Source organism: Monodelphis domestica, chromosome 3, assembly GCF_027887165.1.
Source record: "Monodelphis domestica isolate mMonDom1 chromosome 3, mMonDom1.pri, whole genome shotgun sequence".
NCBI classification, from domain to species: Eukaryota; Metazoa; Chordata; class Mammalia; order Didelphimorphia; family Didelphidae; genus Monodelphis; species Monodelphis domestica.
Window position 1 is genome coordinate 500,314,728 of NC_077229.1, and position 20,278 is coordinate 500,335,005.

The 20,278-nt window shown below is 39.1% G+C and overlaps 1 protein-coding gene across 3 annotated transcripts in view; it reads right to left on the reverse strand.

Annotated features, from left to right (window-relative positions):
* The window catches only part of NLN (neurolysin), a 146,011-nt gene that overhangs the window by 40,488 nt on the left and 85,245 nt on the right, over window positions 1-20,278 (reverse strand). For 2 of the 3 annotated variants that reach the window (XM_056824852.1, XM_056824855.1), the window contains exons 5-9: window positions 18,569-18,671; window positions 17,344-17,501; window positions 10,898-11,033; window positions 6,107-6,473; window positions 2,219-2,420 (exon numbers count right to left, since the gene is read on the reverse strand). In XM_056824852.1, coding sequence (XP_056680830.1) covers window positions 2,219-2,420; window positions 6,107-6,473; window positions 10,898-11,033; window positions 17,344-17,501; window positions 18,569-18,671 — 966 coding nt within the window. The remainder of the gene's footprint in view (window positions 1-2,218; window positions 2,421-6,106; window positions 6,474-10,897; window positions 11,034-17,343; window positions 17,502-18,568; window positions 18,672-20,278) is intronic. The other variant, XM_056824853.1, reaches the window with a different exon arrangement.

Here is a 20,278-nt window from a genome sequence, read left to right on the forward strand (position 1 = left end):
TTTTGCTGGACCACGCATGTTTATTATGCGGTTTTGATTTTTAAATCCTTTTTTTTTTGGTGGTGTTTAATTGAGGGGCCAGGTGGGAGGGAGGAATGATAAATGCATATGAAGATAGATGTTTTATTTATTTGAAACGCATCTTCAGTTTAGAATTGCTACTAAGTATTGGTTCTATTGCAGAAGAGTGGTAAAGACTAGGCAAAAGTGTCTTGTCTAGGGTCACACTAATGTCTGGGCACATCTGATCCCAGGTCCTCCTGATCTCAGGCCTGGTATGCTATCAACTCTGCCACTTTGCTGCCCCCAAGCCCACTATTTCTGCAGAATCAGCCACCTAAGAGGAGCAATCTATAGCTCAAAACCAAGAAAAGGTCTTGAATTCCTAGCCATCCCAATCAGCATAATGAGTTTGTATAAAGCTACAGAACACAAGAGAGAGAATTAGTTCTTTCCTTCTTGAATGGGCAGTCTGTCTACTATCAGTAGAACCAAAGCTGTTTTTCCCTCTTTGTGGGTGGTTATGTGGGACCTGCCAAGACACACCGAAACAGTCTTTTTCTCTTTGCTGAAAATCTGCACCTCTCCCTTTCTTGATTTTCAATCCCTTCATCTTCAGAAAACAACTTTTTTCTTTTCTGAGCTCCCACGAGAGTCTCTGGTGCCATAATTCTTGAACCCCTTAAACCTATGAGGGCCCCCCTGAGGTCTGTGGCTTTGGAAACCAGGGTGGGTGGGAGTTTTTCCATGTCTTGTGTTTCTGCTGTCCAGGACACTACTTACCCTACCTTTCTTTGACCAACTAGGGATTTATGTTTCTAGATCTAATGATGTCTTTTGGGGTGACGTGCGAACTTTCTAAAACACTCGCTTTAGTTGTAGAAAAAGTAAAACATGAGCAGCACAGAGGGGAGGAAAAGTAAGTCACAGAGTGGGCCATCGTGGAAGAACTATTGATATATGATCACTGGTGCTGTGAAGCAACTATTCAGGTGCATTGAGATAAATTTTTAAAGTAATCTGAATTTCTTTCACTCAAAGCAAAGGGAAGGTGGAATCACAAATCATAATTTGATTTGACTCTGGACACTCAATATTGCATCATTTTGCCTTTTTATACAATAAAAGATGGCATCTCCAGGATAGAAAACTATAGTAAACAAATGGTTAATAAATACAAGAAAGAGATCAAATCGCAGGTAATCTATGAAGTCTATATCAAGCTCTTTCAAGGAAGAATAAATAGAAATGAAAAGAGAAGCCAGATTATGGCACCTAGCCCACCTTGAACCATAGAATGTTTGCTTTCTTTCCTTAAGTGGAGCCTTTTTTCTTTTTATTAAAACCCTCACCTTCCATCTTGGAGTCAATACTGTGTATTGGCTCCAAGGCAGAAGAGTAGTAAGGACTAGGCAATGGGCGTTAAGTGACTTGCCCAGAGTCACACAGCTGGGAAGTATCTGAGGTCAGATTTGAACCCAGGACCTCCCATCTCTAGGCTTGGTTCTCAATCCACTGAGCCACCCAGCTGCCCCTGCAGGCTTCTTAAAAAAATTTTTTTTTTTAAACACTTGCCTTCTGTCTTAAAATTGATACTAAGAATAAAAAAGCAGTAATGACTAGGCAATGGGGTGCTAAATGACTTGCCCAGGGTCACACAGCTAAGAAGTGTCTGAGGTAAAATTTGAATCCAAGACCTCCTGTCTGCAGGCCTGGCTCTCTATCCTCTGAGCCACCTGGCTGCCCCAACTGAGCTTGGTTACATAACTTTCTAAGACAGAAGGTAAGGGTTTAAAGAACATAAATAAAGATAACAAAGGCTATATAACATCTTAAGATGACCAACCATAATTCCATAGGGTTTATGAATGACTCAACATACAGAATGAAACATACTTTTTTGCACCTTTGGCCAATGTGGAGATTTTTCTGCTTAACTGCATTAAAAAAAATAGTTTTGTTTTTGTTTCTTGGTGGGAGTAGGTGGAAGGAGATGTGAGTCAAAAAAATTAAAAAGAGAAAAGAAACAAAAGGTCCTACCTTTGTACTGTTGTAGAATGATGGCAACACCTTTAAATGGGTTCAGTTTGTGAGGCAAAAAATGAGATTTTAGGTGATCAAACGTGACACCAGTCAGAAGAAAAGAATACTAGATATGGACCAAAGCCAGCAACTACGGGGGTTTTTTTTGAATGAAAGATTTCAGAATGTCACTAACCTGTGCACATATCTGATGCATCACGTGACCAAACTCATGGAAGTAGGTCCTCACCTCATCGTGCCTCAGCAGGGAGGGACGGCCTGCCACAGGCTGGGAGAAATTTACTACCAGGGCAGCCACAGACATCATTCGGCTACCATCGGGGAGGAGACAGCCCGGCTGGAGGCCAAAGCAGGCTGCGTGGCTGTACTTTCCTTCCCTGAGTTAAAGAGACACAGAAACACATTAAAAAGGTTAGCAAACATCTATTAAGAACCTGTGATGTCTAGCCTGAGAACGCTGACAAACAACAATAGTCAGCCACTAAACGGACACAGAGGTGGAAAAATATGGATGAGATCTGTCGTGATATTACCAGAAGATTCTTCCTACATTTGATGCACCCTGTGGAAAACCAGGGAGTCTGGGATTTTTTGTAGCATGTTCAGAAGACTGCCTTAAAATGATATAATCAAGTCTTGCTGATGCAGAGTGAAATAAGCAGAAGCAGGAAAACATTAGTAACAGTAATATTGTGAAAGGATCAAATGTGTAGATACAGGAATCCAGGACAACTCTGAGGGACTTATGACAAAGACTGCTATCTACCTCCAGATAAAGAACGGTGGGAGTCGGAATGCAGATCAAAGCATATGATTTTTCACTTGTTTATTTGGGTTTATGTTTGGGGGTTTTGGTTGTATAAGATCATTCATTTATAAAAATGAACAGTATAGAAAAAATAATAAAAATTAAATAAAATATTAAGGGATGTGAAAAAAAGTCTCACTTTATTGGGGAATATAACTCAGAATGAACATGATCCCTGTCCTGGCACATGTGGCCACCCAAATTATTTCAATAATATCCTTCTTGTCGTTTCTGAGGATGGCAACAATTCAGCTTTGTAATTAGGCACAGAAATAAAGGTTAATTTGAAGTCAAGTGCAGTTTTCATTTTGTACAAATGGTTGTTTCCCAACTTAGGAATTGAATTCTAGGCTAGAGCATGAATAATTCGATTCTTCCTCTCTTCTAAAAAGGAAGAAGTTATACCAAAGGTATTTAACTTATAAATGGGACTGTCTTGTCTGAAACAGAATCCTTTCCCCTGGCCTGGGAAGAGGAACCTGAAGCAGCCTAAAGTCATCTCTCCTTGGAGAGATGGGCTATCGGGAGGATAACTTCAAAGCTGCAGGTCAACTAATGCAGGCCATAGGGCTGACTTTGATTTCCACTCCCTTGGAGGACTAAAATCACTCAGGTTTGTGGCTTTTCTTTCTGCCTTTGTTTCGTCTCTTCCCTGCCTAGTGTCTCCCATCACATTCTGGCTCTTACCTGCGGAGGCTGCTAAAGTTAACAAGGACTTGGTCTGTCTTGAAGCTATTCTGGGTGTTTCTCATGGAGAGCACTGAACAAAAGAATCCGAGCAGGAGCTCTTTATCTAGATTCTAGGCTGAAAGGTTATCCTCAGGAGGAGAACAAACAGTGGCTGGAAGTCCATATCATGGTGAATATCCCAATATTCAAGCTCAAGCTTTCAGAATTCAGAAATGTGGTGGTAAGGGCCTATTCTCTAAGGGTCCAGTTCGGTTCAACAAACTGATAAGCCCCCCCCCCCCACCCCCCAGCTATATGCAAAGCACTACATTGGCTCCTGGGGCAGAGAGGTGGTGCCGTGGACAGAGTGCCAGGCCTGGAGTCATCTTCCTAAGTTCAAACCTAACCTTGGATGCTTCCTAGCTAGGGGACCCTGGACAAGTCACTTAACCCTCTTAGCCTCAGTTTTTTCATCTGTAAAATGAACTAGAGAAGGAAACGGCCAACCACTCTAGTATCTTTGCCAAGAACACTCCAAATGGGGTCAGGAAGAGTTAGACATGACTGACAATGATGGAACAATGACATGCTAGCTCCTAGGGAGAGGAAGAAGGGCAAAAACCAGTCGTTGGCTTCAAGGGGCCCATGCCTACTAAGAGGGATATGCCACGCGTGCAAATGAGCATGATGCTTGGGACTAATGCAAAGGGGAACTTCGGCCAGAAGGGTCTGGGGATACTTGAAGAAGGGCACCCCACTTTCAGAGGGGCACACATTGGGTAAAGTTCCAAGGAGAGAGAAGGCCCCAAGTTTGGTCTAAAAGAGGCACATTTGAATGTGGATGGAGTGTTTTCTATACATATGGAATGGCCTTTGTGAAAACCCATGGAGGTGGGATGGTAGGGGATGAGACCCAAGAAGAGCTGACAGAGCCGTGTGGTGGAAAAGCAGAGGATGAAGGGGAGAAGGGTGAAAGAGAGGGAGGCTGGAGCCAGCCTGGAGGACCTCCAAAGCTAGCCTAGGAGATCACACAGGAGGGTGAGGGAGCCCAGCAGACGAGAGTAATCACTCCTGAGCTGGGAAAGGGACCCAAGACAGAACTCTGAAAGCTACCACCGTGGCCTACGTGTTCCCTGACACCTCCCACTTCACATCAGCATTTGCAGTGGTTTTATTTTAGGAATCAACTGCACAGAACAGCTCAAGCTCCCCCTGGAGACAATGGTTGAACCAGAACATTATTGATATGGTCACCTAGGTGCCCCTAAATGGGCCAAATGGCCACTCATCCTCCTACCCAGCAACCGTGTGAAGTCACCAGGAGGGAGCGGGTGAGGGATTTCTGCCCATTAGTAACCTAGGGGATACGGCACTTTCTTTCACTCTAGCGAAAATGGCCAAGGACGAACACTGACCTGCTATGGGCTTCACAGACATGTTTAGAGAATGAGAACAAGACTCAGAAGAGCAGATCAGCTTGAACACTGTGCAGCCCACAGCCACGAGCTTGCATGAAGAAGCAAGCTGAGAGGATTCATTCTAAAAAGGAGACTAGTGGTCTCTCGACAATGTGAATCTAAAAATAACCCAAATGATGGAATACTATTGTGCTCAAAGGAATAATAAAGTAGAGGAATTCCATGAACTAGAACGACCTCTAGGAAGTCATGCAGAGTGAAAGGAGCAGAACCAGGAAAACATTGTACACAGAGATTGATACATTGTGGCACAATCAAATGTAACTGACTTCTCTACCAGCAGCAATGCAATGATACAGGGCAATTCTGAGGGACTTATGAGAAAGAATGTATCCACATCCAGAGGAAGAACTGTGGGAGTAGAAACACAGAAGAAAAACTACTGTTTGATCACATGGGTCGAGGGGATATGATTGGGGATGTAGACTCTAAGCAATCTAATGCAAACATCAATAACATGGAAAGGGGTCTTGATTATGACACATGTAAAACCCAGTGGAACTGCTCATTGGCTATGGGAGGAGGGGAGGGAAAGAACATGAATCATGTAACTATGAGAAAATATTCTTTTTTTTTTTTAAACCCATACCTTCTGTCTTGGAGTCAATACTGTGTATTGGCTCCAAGGCAGAAGAGTGGTAAGGGCTAGGCAATGGGGGTCAAGTGACTTGCCCAGGGTCACACAGCTGGGAAGTGGCTGAGGCCGGATTTGAACCTAGGACCTCCCATCTCTAGGCTTGGCTCTCAATCCACTGAGCTACCCAGCTGCCCCTGAGAAAATATTCTAAATGAATTAATTAAATAAAAATTTCAAATAAAATCTAATAAAAAAAAAATAACCCAAAGAGGGGCAACAAGACAGCTCAGTGGATGGGAGGACCAGGGTTCAAATGTAGTCTCAGACATTTCCTAGTTGTGTGACCCTGAGCAAGTCACTTAAGCCCCATTGCCTAGTCCTTACTCCATTCCTGCCTCAGAAATGAATCAGAGTATTGATTCTAAGATGGAAGGTTTAAAAAAAAACACACACACAAAAAAGACAAAATGTATGACAGAATTACTATGAACAGAAGTCTAACAGAATGAAGAGTAACTGACAGTAATTTACCTTGGGTATAGGTCCAAGTAGAACTGCCCTAATACCTCTCCAGAAGCTTTATCTTTTACTGTATAGAGAGTAACACTTTCATTCCAGACGTGAGCACTGGTCACTTGTTCAAATGAGAGGCCCAATAGCTCTTGGTAGATGTTTAGGAGGCCTTCAGTGACCACTTCTATTGGGAAGTATTCCTTGAGCTTCTCTTGGTCAATGGAGTACTTAAGTTCTTCTGCCTGGGTCATGTAGTAATATAAATCCCATGCATTGATTTTTCCATCATATTCAAACCCCTTTTCCTCGCATTCCTTTTTCTTCAAATTCAGAATGAGCTCTCGTTCTTCTTCCCCCAAAGGTTTCAGTTTCTGGCTTAAGTCATCTGGAAGGCGAGGAGCATAGTTAGTATTCTGTTTTTTCTCAGTAAGGGAATTCATTCATTCAACAAGAATTTATTAAACATCTATTATTTTTTTAAAGCATCTATTATATGCTAGGCACCATGCTAGAGATTATACAGATATATTTCTGGTATTTTTAAACACAATGTTCTCTTAAAAAAAAAAACAACCTCAAAACTTTCTGAGAGTGCTTTTTGTTTTTATATTGCAATCATTAATGGAAAAAATTCCTTTTCTTTACCTCTCCAGATTAAACTCTGTCTCACAACTAGGAAGAAGAATTAATCAAAACCTAACTACACCTGACAATGTATAACAATAGTCCACCTTTGTAACAACTTGTCTCCTGGATATAAGGAGGGTGGTATATTTCATCACTGGTTCTCAGGAATGATCATCGGGGTTTGTTTGCTTTTTTTTCCGATTTCCTTTTTAGTGATTAAAAAAATTATATTGTATTCATTGTTTCTAATGTTCCTTTGATTCTGCTTATCTCACTTTGCATCAGTTCATACAAAACTTCCCCTGCTTTTTTGGATTCCTGATAGTAGTCATTTCTTACCAGACATGCATCAAGGTGTATGGTTTAGCTATTCCAAAACTGATGGGCATTCATTTTGTTTTTGGTTCTTTGCAGAGTGCTGCTATGAATATTTTGGTCATTTTTTCCTATCTCTCTTCTCTGTGGGATATGCTCAAATAGTTCACTTGCTAGGCCAAAGGGTACTGGCAGTTTAATTACTTTTCTTGCATGATTTAAAATGGATATTCCTAACGTTTGAATCAATTCACTCCTCTATAAGCAGTTATTGGTGTGCCCATTTCCCCACAGGCCCTCCAACATCAACTGTTTCTGGTTTCTTTTTTTGGCTGGGGCTAGGGTCCTGTTTTTACTTCTATTTCTCTTATTGGTTAGATTTAAGGCACACTTTCAAGTGGTCATTTGAATCTTCAAAATCCTTCATATCCTTTGGCCACTTATGTATTGAGGGGACAAAAGCATCTTCCTGCACAGAGAATGTGCTCAGTAAACATTTGCTGAATGAATTCACTGTTGGGTTTTGCACTAATTTCCTCTCCTACAAAGTTTCTGTGGCTTCTCTACCCATAGTACATTTTGTACCAAAAAAACAAGAAAGTAAGTATGTGATCTCCTTTCTCTCACATGGATAGTTTGGCTGGAATTGAGTCAAAGGAAATTTCATCTTTTGAATTTCAGGGAACCAGAGAGTACAGAAACCAAATTCACTGATATGTTTTTCTCCTGGAGAAGGCTGTGATCTCTCATGAAGCTGGAGAGAAGGGATACACAAACAGAATGTGAATGGTGCAGCTGATCTTGTCTACAAAAAGGACAAGCTATTAGGCAGGTAGAGCTGGGCCTATCATGTTATCTTTATGAGATGCTAATGATTAGCACATAGCAATTACATTCTGTAAATGTTTGCCCCTTGCACCCAGGTCACCCAAATGGCTCATACATTATGACAAACCCTCAATTTTATGAATCGCTATTATATTTGGATAAATTGTCAGGCTTTTGTTTTGTATGTTGTTCTGTGTTACTGAGGCAAGAAAAGATGTGCTTGCTTGACTCTGTAAGGGGTGCTATCATTTAGAATGCACTGCCATACTGGAAGAGGCAAAGGGGCAGCAGGAGGGCAGTTATGAGAAGGAAGAGGAATTCTGACGGAGGCAGGGATGGGGGAGAGGTAGAGAGAAAGAAAGCAGTTCTAATTGAGCTTATAAGAGAAACATGTCAGCAGCAGAGGCAGAGTGGGTACAAATCCATACCAAATGAAGATGAATAAGGAGGAAGGTGCAGGCAGATGGCAGGAGGATTGTTTTGGACCTGTGGGGCTAGAAGATCTGTAAATGTAGGTCTTGGTTCAGTAATATTTAATTTTTTCCCCAAGACATGCAAAAACAATTCTTAGTAATTGTTTTCTAACATTTTGAGTTCCAAATTCTATCCTTCTCCTCCATCTTCCCTGCAATTTGATATAGATTATACATATACTATCATAAAAACATTTCTCTATTCATTGTGTTGTGTAAGAAGACCTAAATCATCAAAAAAAAAAAGAAAGAAAATAAAGTGAAAAAATGGTATTCTTTGATTAGTATCCTCCCTTCCCCCCATCAGTTCTTTCTCTGGAGGTGGAGATCATGAGTCCTTTGGAGTTGCCTTGGATCACTGTTTTGCTGATAATAGTGAAGTCTTTCGCAGTTAATCATCTTATGACATTGCTGTGTAACTTCAGGTCTTAAAAGAGTTGCCTGGTGTGCTGGGTCAGACAGCTTGAAGTGTCTGATGCCAGATTTGAAGCCAGGACCTGGCTCGCTATCCACTGAGCCACCTAGCTGCCCCCAGAATCTTTTTTTTAATATAATTTTAATTTTATTAAAAAAATATTTTCTATGTTTCCATGATTCATGTTCTCTCCCTCCCCTTTTCCTTCCCCCCTCCCAGTGATGAAAAGCAAATACACTGGGTTGTACATATATTACAATTCAAAATCTATTTCGATTTTACCCAGAATCTTTTCTAATGAATCCTTTCTTCTCATTTATATAGACACAGTATTTAATCTTCAGCTTTGGTATTTGACCTTCCAATGAGTACTCTGAACTAATTTCTTAAAATGATTTTATCTTCTTGCTGGTCCAAGGAACTGTCAAAAGGCTTTTCTCTTAATCTTATGATAATGAAACCTTAACACTGAAATCACAGGATCAGAGGTTTGGGGCTATCATCCCAATTCAATTCCATAGATGAGGAAACTAAAGTCCCAGTAAGGTAAATTACTTGCCCAAGGTCACACATCGAGAAAGTAGCAGAGTTAAGATTTGAATCTAACCCTCCCTCTACTGTGCCATGCTGCCAGCTTGTAGAGTTTTTGGACTGAGATGATTAAGGATGGCAGTTTAAGAATGGTTTTGACAATGATGCATTCAAAATTCAAAAGTAAATGTAACCGAATTATAATGAGTAAGTAGGACTCAAATGAATTGACATGAGCTATCATTCACAACCTACTTCTTTGTAGAGTTGGGAGGTCTAAAGGTTACACATTGCATGTGTTTTTGTACTTTTCTGGCTCTTTTTGAACTTTATCAATCCGTTGTGGTTCATTTTTAAAAATACTATTTATCATATGGGATAGCTTTTTGGGAGGAGGAGGGAAAGATGTACATGGGATACTACGGTATTGTAGGAAACAGAAAATATCAGTAAAATTTTATTTTTAAAAGAGTGGTCAAAAAAAGTGGTAAAAAAAAGAGTGGTAAAAAAATAAAAATTAAAAAGGAGGGGGGCAGCTTCGTAGTTCAGTGGATTGAGAGCCAGGCCTAGAGATGGGAGGTCCTGGGTTCAAATCTGACTTCAGACACTTCCCAGCTGTGACCCTGGGCAAGTCACTTGACCCCCATTGGCTTAAAAAAAAAGAGTGGTCTAGAAAGAAAATTTTAAGAATTTCAAAAAAGAACAACTACACAAGAGTTTAGCTGTTAATAGACTCTTGTAAAGTAGTTGAGCTAAACCGAGTCCTCAGTTTAAGGGGAAACAGAATGGGAATGAATTGAACTATTCCTTCGGAGGCTGTCAAAGAGGGATGAGGAAAAGGTGACTTGAAGTCCATGACTAAGTGACACCAGCTGACAGGGATGTGGTTTAAAAGACACGGGGTAAGGAACTTATTTAAACCAGATGTGAACATAGTTATTAATGCTAGAAATACTGTGATTTACTCTCTTGAGCTTTTCATATTTATTTGCTAACTGGTACCAATGGTTTGGCAGCTGGGCCTGGAATCAGGAAGACTTATCTTTTTGAGTTCAAACCAGGGCACAGACACAAGCTGTGTGACCCTGGGTAAGTCACTTAACCTTGCATGCCTCAGTTTTCTGATCTGTCAAATAAGCGGAAGAAGGAAATGGCAAAGTACTCTAATATTGTTGCCAAGAAAACCAAAAATGGGGTCACAAAGAGTTGAACCCAGCTGAAAAATGACTGAACAACAACAATAAACCAAAGGTTTAGAAATGTATTCTAAAACTTTTATTTGTAAGTACTATTTCCATTTCCCGGCATATTGCTGTGTATTTCCCCGAAAATTTCAGGCACTTACCAGGCTGCCAAAGCTGCCATATGAATAGCCTTTGCTAGTGGGGAACCAAGGAGATGTAGTCATGTTTCTAATTGAGATTTTATTTTTTTTTAATTGAGATTTTAAAGGTCTCCTTAAGCACTGCTACAAAATCAAATATGACCCTAAAAACAACAGATCAAACGGGCAAGCAGAAGCTTTTTTGGTTTGTCTCCTTCTGCAGCACTCCTGTGATGTCATGACAAGGAAGGAGGAACTGTCGAGAAAGACTAAAGGGTTTGTCAAGCAGAACCCACCTAAGAAAGCAGCCACGGAGCTTGTACTCTTGGCAGTGTTGAGTTCTAGCACAAAGTCGGCATGTGTGCTGTAGCCAAGGAGTTCTGCTACTTTGGCCCGTAGTGGAAGCAGCTGTTGCAGAATTTTGGTGTTTTCCTGAAAACCAAAAAAATAAATAAACAAACAAATAAATAAATACATAAAGATAGTCATGGGCAGGAGACAGACGTTGAAAAGGGGAGAATGATTCTTTATTGTATTTGTAGTTATGTTTAAAAGACATTTTAATAAATGGTTCATTGAGAATGCTATAATTTAAATAACATTTATGAGGTAGAGGGGTAGGGTGGGGAAGATACTGGAATTTTCTCAGTGATAAACTATGATCCTATGGGAAAAAAGTATATTTCCTTCCTAGCTCTGCTTTACAGGTCAGTCATGCTATCCATGGCAATCACATCGGAGATGTTCGTTTTGGAATTAATACAACTTAAGCACTTAAACTATGGCTGCATGAAATAGGAAACCATGAACGAGGGCTGAAAGTATATGGTGACTTCCAACTATTCTTAATTCTTTTACTTAGTTTTTTCTTTTTTAAACCCTTACCTTCCACCTCAAAATCAACACTGTGCATAAGAAAGGTGAGGATTCAGCAATGGGGGTTAAATGACTTGCCCAGGGTCACATAGCAAGGAAGTATATGAGAACAGATTTGAATGCAGAAGAACATCTGTCTTTAGACCTGGCAATTTTTTCCTTTTATACATTTAGGGGCAATTTGTAGGGAGTCAAAAAGTTCAGAAGGAACATTTTCTGAATAACTTGAAAATGAACACAACAAAACTATATTGCTTTAAAGCTTTCTAGTAATTTAGACTAGTTTCTTTCTCCCCTTTCATCTGAAGAAGAGTAAGGTTTAGCTGAAGTTGGGACTGGAATTTGCTAGATAGCTGAATAGAAGTATGCCTTGATTTAAGCAATATTTAATTTTCAGTTGTTAAAAATGACAATTTTGCTTTTCCATTAGAAGCAATAAGCTGGTAAATGACTTAGAGTCAAACTTTGAATTATAATTTTGACTCCATTATTTAATTGTTATGACCATGGACTGATGATTCCATTTTTGCATTTAAATTGGAAAATGTGAATAATAATACAAAGTCCAATTTATATCATTGCTTAAGGTTTAACAAATGGATATATTCAAAGTATTTTTAGAGCTGTTTACATGTTCAAAGTGTGAAACGATGTCATTATAGAACCAATATTAAATCATGTCAGAGGCTATTTTACAATACCTCAGTGTCAGCATGCACAATTATTACTGTCATAAACAGCCTGCCTTTTTAGCAAGATAATAATGCCATAACTATAATTTGTACTAACATAGCATCTTCCAAAGAGCTCAAAGTGCATGTGCAAATGCTTTACTATTGACTGAGATTTACAAGACAGATGACAGCATCCCATTTTTTTTTTGGTTCAGAAAACTTAGGCAACAGAAAGATGACACAATTGGCTAAATGATCACAGAATGATTTGGGATGGAAGTATAAATTCTAATCTCAGTCCAAGTCCAGAGCTCTATCCAATACATCAAGCTCAGAAATGACAATTTTGATAATGCTCATTCAACTTGTTTTCACTTTTTGACAGTGAATAGTTCTTCCAGAACAAACCTGAAGTGCTGAGGTTTCTAATTATTGAGAATAATGGAAAGAACCTCTCTCAGAGAATAAACACCAAAAGATGAACACCAATGATGGTATGAGGGAATGGGTGAATTGAAGATATCCTATAATGTGAAAGGAGAAAGTTTAAGTAAAAAGAGTAATGGATTTGGAGTCAGAGGACCTGAGTTCAAACTCTGGCTCTGTCACTTATCTGTATATTTCTGAACAAGTCAGTTAACATTGCTGGGTTTCTGTTTTCTCTAGTGTAAACTGAAGGGGTTGGATTAGATGGTATTGAAGAGTCCTTTCATCTTTAAATCTGTAACCCTAACATGGCTTATAAACTAAGGCCAATGGACAAAAGAATTGATTTTATAAATGAGGGTAGGATCATGAGTGGCTGGTCAGTACAGCCAATACTAGATATTATCAGTAAAATGTCTGGAAATTTGGATAAAGATTAGAATGGAAATCTTGGGATGGTTCATTCTAGTTCTGAGTAGTCCTGTATCCATAACAAGATGATCTATGATAGATTTCAATGTCATAGATGAACCGATGAATTAATTGTAAATAATTCTTCCTAATATGTTACTTGGTCACTTAACCAACTTACTATTGCCTATTTGTTGCCCTTGTAAAGGTTAAAATTATGGTTGAGACTGAAAAAAATCCAAGTTTAAGTGGTCGCCAAGGAAAATCCCAAATAATAAAATACCCAATTCAGCTGGAATTTTTTATGGTGATTTAATTGATAGTGGAAAAGATTAAGGAGAAGGAAGAAGGAGTAGGTTTTTTCTCCCCCCCCCCCACCTGATTAGTATCAGTCGGGGGGAGATCAGGAGATAAGGGAGTAAGGGTTTGGAGTATGAAGGAGGAAGGAATCAGCCTGACTTCCAAAAGGGCTCAGCTAAGATGCCCGAACCTGAAATCAGCTCCAGGGCAAAACTCATCACCCAACACTCCAAGATGTCGGAATGCTTAGCACACAGCCAGCCAGAGTCGTCTCTCCAGGGAAAGAGGAAGAGAGAGGAAGTGATGTGCTTTATATAGACAGTTTTACATCACTTTCCTGAGTCTCATCTGTACCAATGATGACTTAGCTTGACTTAGGACAGCCCAGAGGTCTGTCCTTTTTTTGCACATGTCTGTTGAAGGCCATTTCCTCAGATAATTAAATCTTGAGTTTGATGCAGACCTTTCTAATCTTGTTAAATTACGAAGGGTGGAGAATGTAGAGTTTCCAAGACCTGATTCTGTTATTCCAAGTACCTCCATTGTTATTGATCAGGAAATAGCTAAATCAGATCTTCTAAAGAATGGTCTAATTAGGGTGGAATAGTTTTAAAATTCATACCCTACAGATTTGTGGAAACAAGTGTTTTCTACTATACATGTTCTAATGGATGAGTTGTTCAGTCACTTTACTTCAAAGTACCAAATGAGAAAACAATAAAGCAAAGGCTCCATGGGATAGGGATGAGGTACATTACTGTGAACGCTTTCTAAAAGCCACTCATGGGAGAGAAAGTCAGTGGATGTGTTTGGTGACTATGCCAACCGCCTTAGGAAAAAGCTAAACAATGTAATTCGAATTTTAAAGTTAAAACCTAGATAAATCAGACGGTCATGAGCGTGAATTTTTTTTCTTCGTAGCAAATCTGGACATTTATTTAAGGTAGCCTAGGAGGAATAGAGAAGAGACCGAGTGACCCTCAAGTAAGCAGCTCTCTAGAGTTGCCCCTAAAGACATGACCGTGCAGAAGGAGCAAGGCCTCTTTACACTTTTTATTATCTGATGCTAGGCCCACCTGAACGATTGTAGTAGCTGATATTCGAGGGGAATCAAGGAGGACGTGATTAATAATAACAGTAACAACAGTCATGGCCGCTATTTCACGGAGGGACATGGTCTGAAGCCAGATTTTCTCCACTCTAAGCTTAGCTCTCGGTTCACTCTGCCATGCTTCCTCTGACTGTGCGCAATGCCAAGATGATCAGAGCAAATGGTTCTGGTGCTCAGCATCTGTGCTTGGCTAACAAGAGGAGCCCCCAAACCCTAACCACAGCCACCATCTCAGGAGCAGCCCAACTCCTAGCCTCCAGAAAAACTCGGCAGAAACCCCAACAGCAGACACGATTTCTAAGGAATAGGGCAGCTTCAGGCAATGCTACGGGGCTACCCTGAGCCTACTCTAACTAGTTCTTCTCCTGCCAGCGTGGCCTATAGGAACACAATTTGGGCGAACAACGCCGTGCCACATTGGCAGAGACACAAGCGGAACTCCATACGTGGGATGAGTTAGCCTTCCTGGATATGCCTGCGCTGTGCCTTGTACAACTGAGCACACACTATTTGCTTTCTCTGATATAAGGTGGCAGGAATTTCGCTCCATTTTTGCCTGTAATACTTAGGAGGTGAATTCAAGTTGCCTTCACTAGTCACTTACTTTCATTTGCTTAACTTAGCCGGCTGACGGGGAGAAGCCGCCCATGCTGAAGCTTCAGCCACACTAGTGTAGGGGCTCTTGGAACCTAACGTTTACCCATTAGGAGTCTGGATGGGGAAAAAGCGGCATCTTTATTTTCACTGAGATATGATTGAAACGATGAATGTAGCAGCATCTGGGACTCTGGGATGGACAGAAATCACAGATATTTTAACGGCCCATTAGAGGTGGCTGAAGATACCTCGAAGTATCACATATGCTTATTATTACTTTGAAATTGCTGTCCTTATCAGACTTACCTCTAGATCACATGTGACTACGGTCTCTGTCTACAGGCTATTTCAATATAATTGGTTTCCTCTGTAATCTTAAATATTTTATTATTTGTATTTAAAAACATTCTGAGAAGGGGTCCACAGGCTTCCCTAAACTGTGAAAGGTGAAGAATTTTTGCTCAAATACTGCCTCAGCTCCTAAAAAGGAATTACCAGAACCTGGGATGGAGGAAGAAATCATTTTTGTTTAGAGTCCTCCCTTCTCCCAAAGACCAGGTGGCGGTTGTTTCCAGGGAACATTGCTGGGAATCAGTCTGAAGGGGGTAGTTTATAGTTGCCTGTCTTTCTCTTCATCTTTCTTTCTTTCTTTTTTTAAACCTTTGCTTTCTGCTTAGAATTAATACTGTGCGTTGGTTCCAAGGCAGAAGAGTGTAAGGGCTAGGCAATGGGGGTTAAGTGACTTGTCCAGAGTCACAACAGCTAGGAAGTATCTGAGGTCAGATTTGAACCCAGGACTGCCCAGCTCTAGGTCTAACTCTCTATCTACTGAGCCTCCTGGCTACCATATCTTTTCCTTCACCTTGATGATGAATCAGAGGTAATCCTGGAGATAAAACTAGAAGAAAGAAAACACTTGGAAGAATGTGGGTGTAGCATTTGGAAGAGTGAGGTAAATTCTCATTGGGATTTGGTCTTCCTCTTCTGTCCCATCCCACTTACTACTCTCCTGCTCCCACTTTATAATGCTACATTTCTTTCCAGAATCTATAATTTAATTATTGTAGGGAAGTCTTGGTGAGGAAATTTGCTATGTTAATGCAGATGGACATTTTTACAATTTTACATTTTAATGTAAATATTAAAAATAAATAAATAAATAAATAAATAAATAAAATAAAAAAAAATAAATAAAAAAAATTACATATTTTACAATTTAAATTTACAGGCTTACAGAGTAGCCTGATGTACTAAAAAAATTAAGTGACTTGTCCAGGATCACAGAGCCAGTATGTGGCAGGGGTGAGACTTGAACTTGGGTGGATTTTTCTGACCCTAAGATCAAACTCTATCCATCATGTTACATTGTCTCTCGTAGGAAATCATGGATACTTCAAGGTTAAAGTTTTTGGTAAAGTGGCTTGAACTCTTTTTGGAAGAATAATGATACTATGAAGACAAATGAACTTGATTTTTGGAGTAGAAACAAGTCTTCTAATGCTGTATATTATTTTTAACATTTCCAGTTAACAGTATCTGTACTTGTGCTTAAATAGAAGTGAATTTGATCAGCTTGACAAATATGCCTACTGTTTCCCAGAAATTTAAGGCTGAAATTTATCATGAAATATGAAATGACTGTTCGTTGCTACTTATCAAGATGACTAAAACCCAGCATATTCTAAAGGAAACATTTATAAACAAGGCTTCATGTTCAGAATGCCAGCATATAATTTTTAAAGTTAAAATGACACAACCTCCCTTCAAAAACAGATGAGAGTGACTTCTGCAATGGAAAGCATTTTCTAAATATAGACTTCAGAAAAACAACCTTTTGTCTCTTTAATATAAAAGTTCCTTCAGAATTGTCAATTCTAAAAATTGTCAGCCCAGGGCACATTTGATCAACTCGACAATTACTACTGAAAATTAGTTTAATAAGGTTGATAAAGAAAGCAGACAGATATTCTATTCAGAGGAAAATAGATCCAAATGATTACAGAGCAGATTTTAGGATACACTTTGAAGTCTGACCTTTTAAAGGTATAGCTTGTTCCATTCATACCAAAGGAAATATAGATTGAGTTAATGCAAATAATGAAATTTCCCAGAATGCTAAGTTGAGTTTATTTCTCTTTCTCTCTCCATGTCTGTCCTTCAATGGAGGTATCATCAGGAAATAAAATAGTCAGAGGTGAGTCAGTTAATTAGAATAAAAAGGTACAAATAATGCCTGAACTGGGAAAGAAATCTATTACATTTCTTTCAATTCTGGTCAAGAAAGTAAGCTCCTTTCCTTATCATCTGTAATGTGAATAGGATAAATACAAACATTTATTTATCATACCTCTTTGCATCTTGTATTAAAAGCCATTTCCATCTTCCTTCTGGTTTCTGGGATACAACATTTTTTCATGACAGGAAAGTAGTGGGGATATTTTAAGGTAACTTTATATTTATCTTCTATCTTTTCTAAACTGTCAACAAAATCATCAGGAAGAGTGCCTGCAAAACACAATTTTCTCAAATATTAGTTACCTTTCTCAAAAATGAGCTTACTGTCTTATAGGCACTAGAGCCTTTAGGAATCTCTAGGTATTTTGTAAATTAAGTGAATTTAAAAATAAGACGGATGATTCCCACGATATCCTAGGGGGAGAGATATTCTAATTATAAATATGCTTAAGTGCTCCTAAGGTAACTGTGCTGCTAGATAATTATACCAAAAAAGAACAAAGAACAGAACAAGAGGAAAAAAACTTAAGTGCCCCCCCTTTAAAAAAATAAAACAACCAAAAAACCCCCAATCTTTTATGTTCTATTCTATATTATGTTCTATTCCAAGGCTGAAGCATGCTAACAGCTAGGCAGTAGGGGTTACGTGTCTTGCCCAGGGTCATACAGCTAGCTAGGAAGTGTCACATCTGAACCCAGGACCTCCTGTCTTTAGGCCTGACTCTCTATCCTCTGAGTCACCCAGCTACCTCCTTAAGTTGTCCCTTATACTGGAGACAGAATGCTTGTTAAATAACAGAAAGAGTAGTACCTCCTTTGGAAAGTCTCATTTGTCTGAAATTGGGGATGGTTTGAAATAAAGCAAAACAGTATAAATGACTTCATTTTTAAAAATTATAATACAATCTTGTTTTTTTCCATTTTCAAGCAATTTTTTCTTCATATTTCCCTCTCCATTGAGAAAAAGAAAACAACAGCAACAAAATCCTTGTAACAAAAGCAGAATCAAAGTAAAACAAATTTCCATATTGGCCATGTCCAAAAATGTGTTTTTGGACATTATGCACATTAGTTCACCACCTCTGTCATGAGATTGGGACCATGTTTCATCACCGGTCTTCAGGAATTAATTAGGGTTGATCAGAGTTCTGCAGTCTTCTAAAATTGTAATGAATGACCTCCTTAGAGTTCTTTCAATCCTTACTTTTTAATTTCAATATGTAAAATAAAATAAACTGAGGCACAGTGAGGTGAAGAACTCACCCACATGATCATACACCACTTAATCCACACCATAATAGCAGACAATCATTTATCAACCAAATGTCAATATTTACCAAGTTCTTCCTTAGAAAATGTAAGAAACGTATTATCTTCATTGAGGTTTTTGTTGAAGTCTATACATAATTCGCTCATTCTTTTTTTCATTGCTTTAATTTCCTGGATTGATTGAAGATAAAGATTAATAAGGTTAAAATTATTTATTTTCAGTAAAAAAATAAAAAATAAAAAATAATGGTTTTTAATACCCAACTTATACAAAATGCATGAAGCAGAGTGATTTAGCATATTAGACCTTTGAAAGCTCTAGGAGCTGGCACATCGCACATCCTTCAATACAAATTTTCAACTGAGTAACCGACACTGAGTGCAAAAGCTAATTAATTAGCTAGCATTTATTTCCCCCTTCAAGGTCTGCAAAACCCTTTATGTGTACTAACTTGTTTGATCCTCATGATGATCTATAATAGAACCATAACAAGATTCTATTACTTTTTTTATTTTAACACCCAAAAGGTCAAGTGACTTGTCCAGAGTCACACAGCTAGTAAGGGTCTGATACAGGATTTGAACCCAGGTCTTCTTGACTCTAAATCTAGCATTCTGCCCACTGTGACATCTAGCTGCTCCTAGGAGTCAACATCTGGAGAAAGAAGACGACTAGGCCAGTGCTGTCAAACTCAAATGGCAAAGGATCCCTGCAGGCTTCATATTAACTTAGAATACCACAAATTAACATTATGTATGTTGTACTGAATTTTTGTTTACTGTGTAACATTTCCCAAATACAAGCTAATCTAGTTCAGGTAGCACTCCACCATGGGTTTGATATCTTTATACTAGAGGATTGTTTTTTTGTGGTTCCTAATTTTGGGGGTACCTTTATGGACAAGGATGGTTTATATGTATAAAGCATTCAATCCCCACAGGGTCAGCTGGGAAGCTACAACAGCATGAGCAAAACAAAAGATTTTGATTAATCTTTGGTCACTTCCCTCCAACATGAATGATAACCAAACTTTAGTCAGGCTTATAAGAAATTCATCAGATTCTGAGAGGGAGCAGGCAAATACCAGTACCGATACTTGTCATGGAGTCTAGGAAGGAGGAGGACTAAGTCAGAGATGGGAGCTTCTGATAAGTTTTACTAACAAATAAGTGCCCAGAATGAGGTATTTATTTTTTCAATAGACTCATACTACCTTCAGAATGCTAAATGAGAGTTAACCAAAAACTTGCTTCAATTGGCTTTGACTTTTTTCAAAATTTGAATTGTCTTTCTGATAAGAAGAGAACTAAGATTCACTAATTAGGCTTCTTTCTCTGGAAAAGGAAAATGTGGTGATAAAATTACCCTTCAGTTCTAGGAAATTAATTTTCAGAATCAGAAATGGTTCATTCCTTATCTTTAGCACTTCTCTACCTGGGATTGGAGAGGGAGGAAAGAAAGGGACTAGAAGTTCTTCCTCATCTCTCCTCTTCAAAATCTAAGTTTACCCTAAGAAGCTGTAGAGGTGGGAGTTGCTGAGATTCATTCCACAACTTAATTTCAAAACCATGCGTAAGGACCTCAGTAGTCTCCACGACCTGCTAACCAGGAAGGTGTAAATCCCCTGAGTCACTCCATCAAAGTTTGACCTGTAATAAATGGAAATGGCAGACCACTCCAGCATCTCTGCCAAGAAAACCCCCAAATGGGATCACAACAAGTCAGACTACTGAAATGACTCAACAATAACAAACTCCTTCTTCTGCTGGGGATTTTG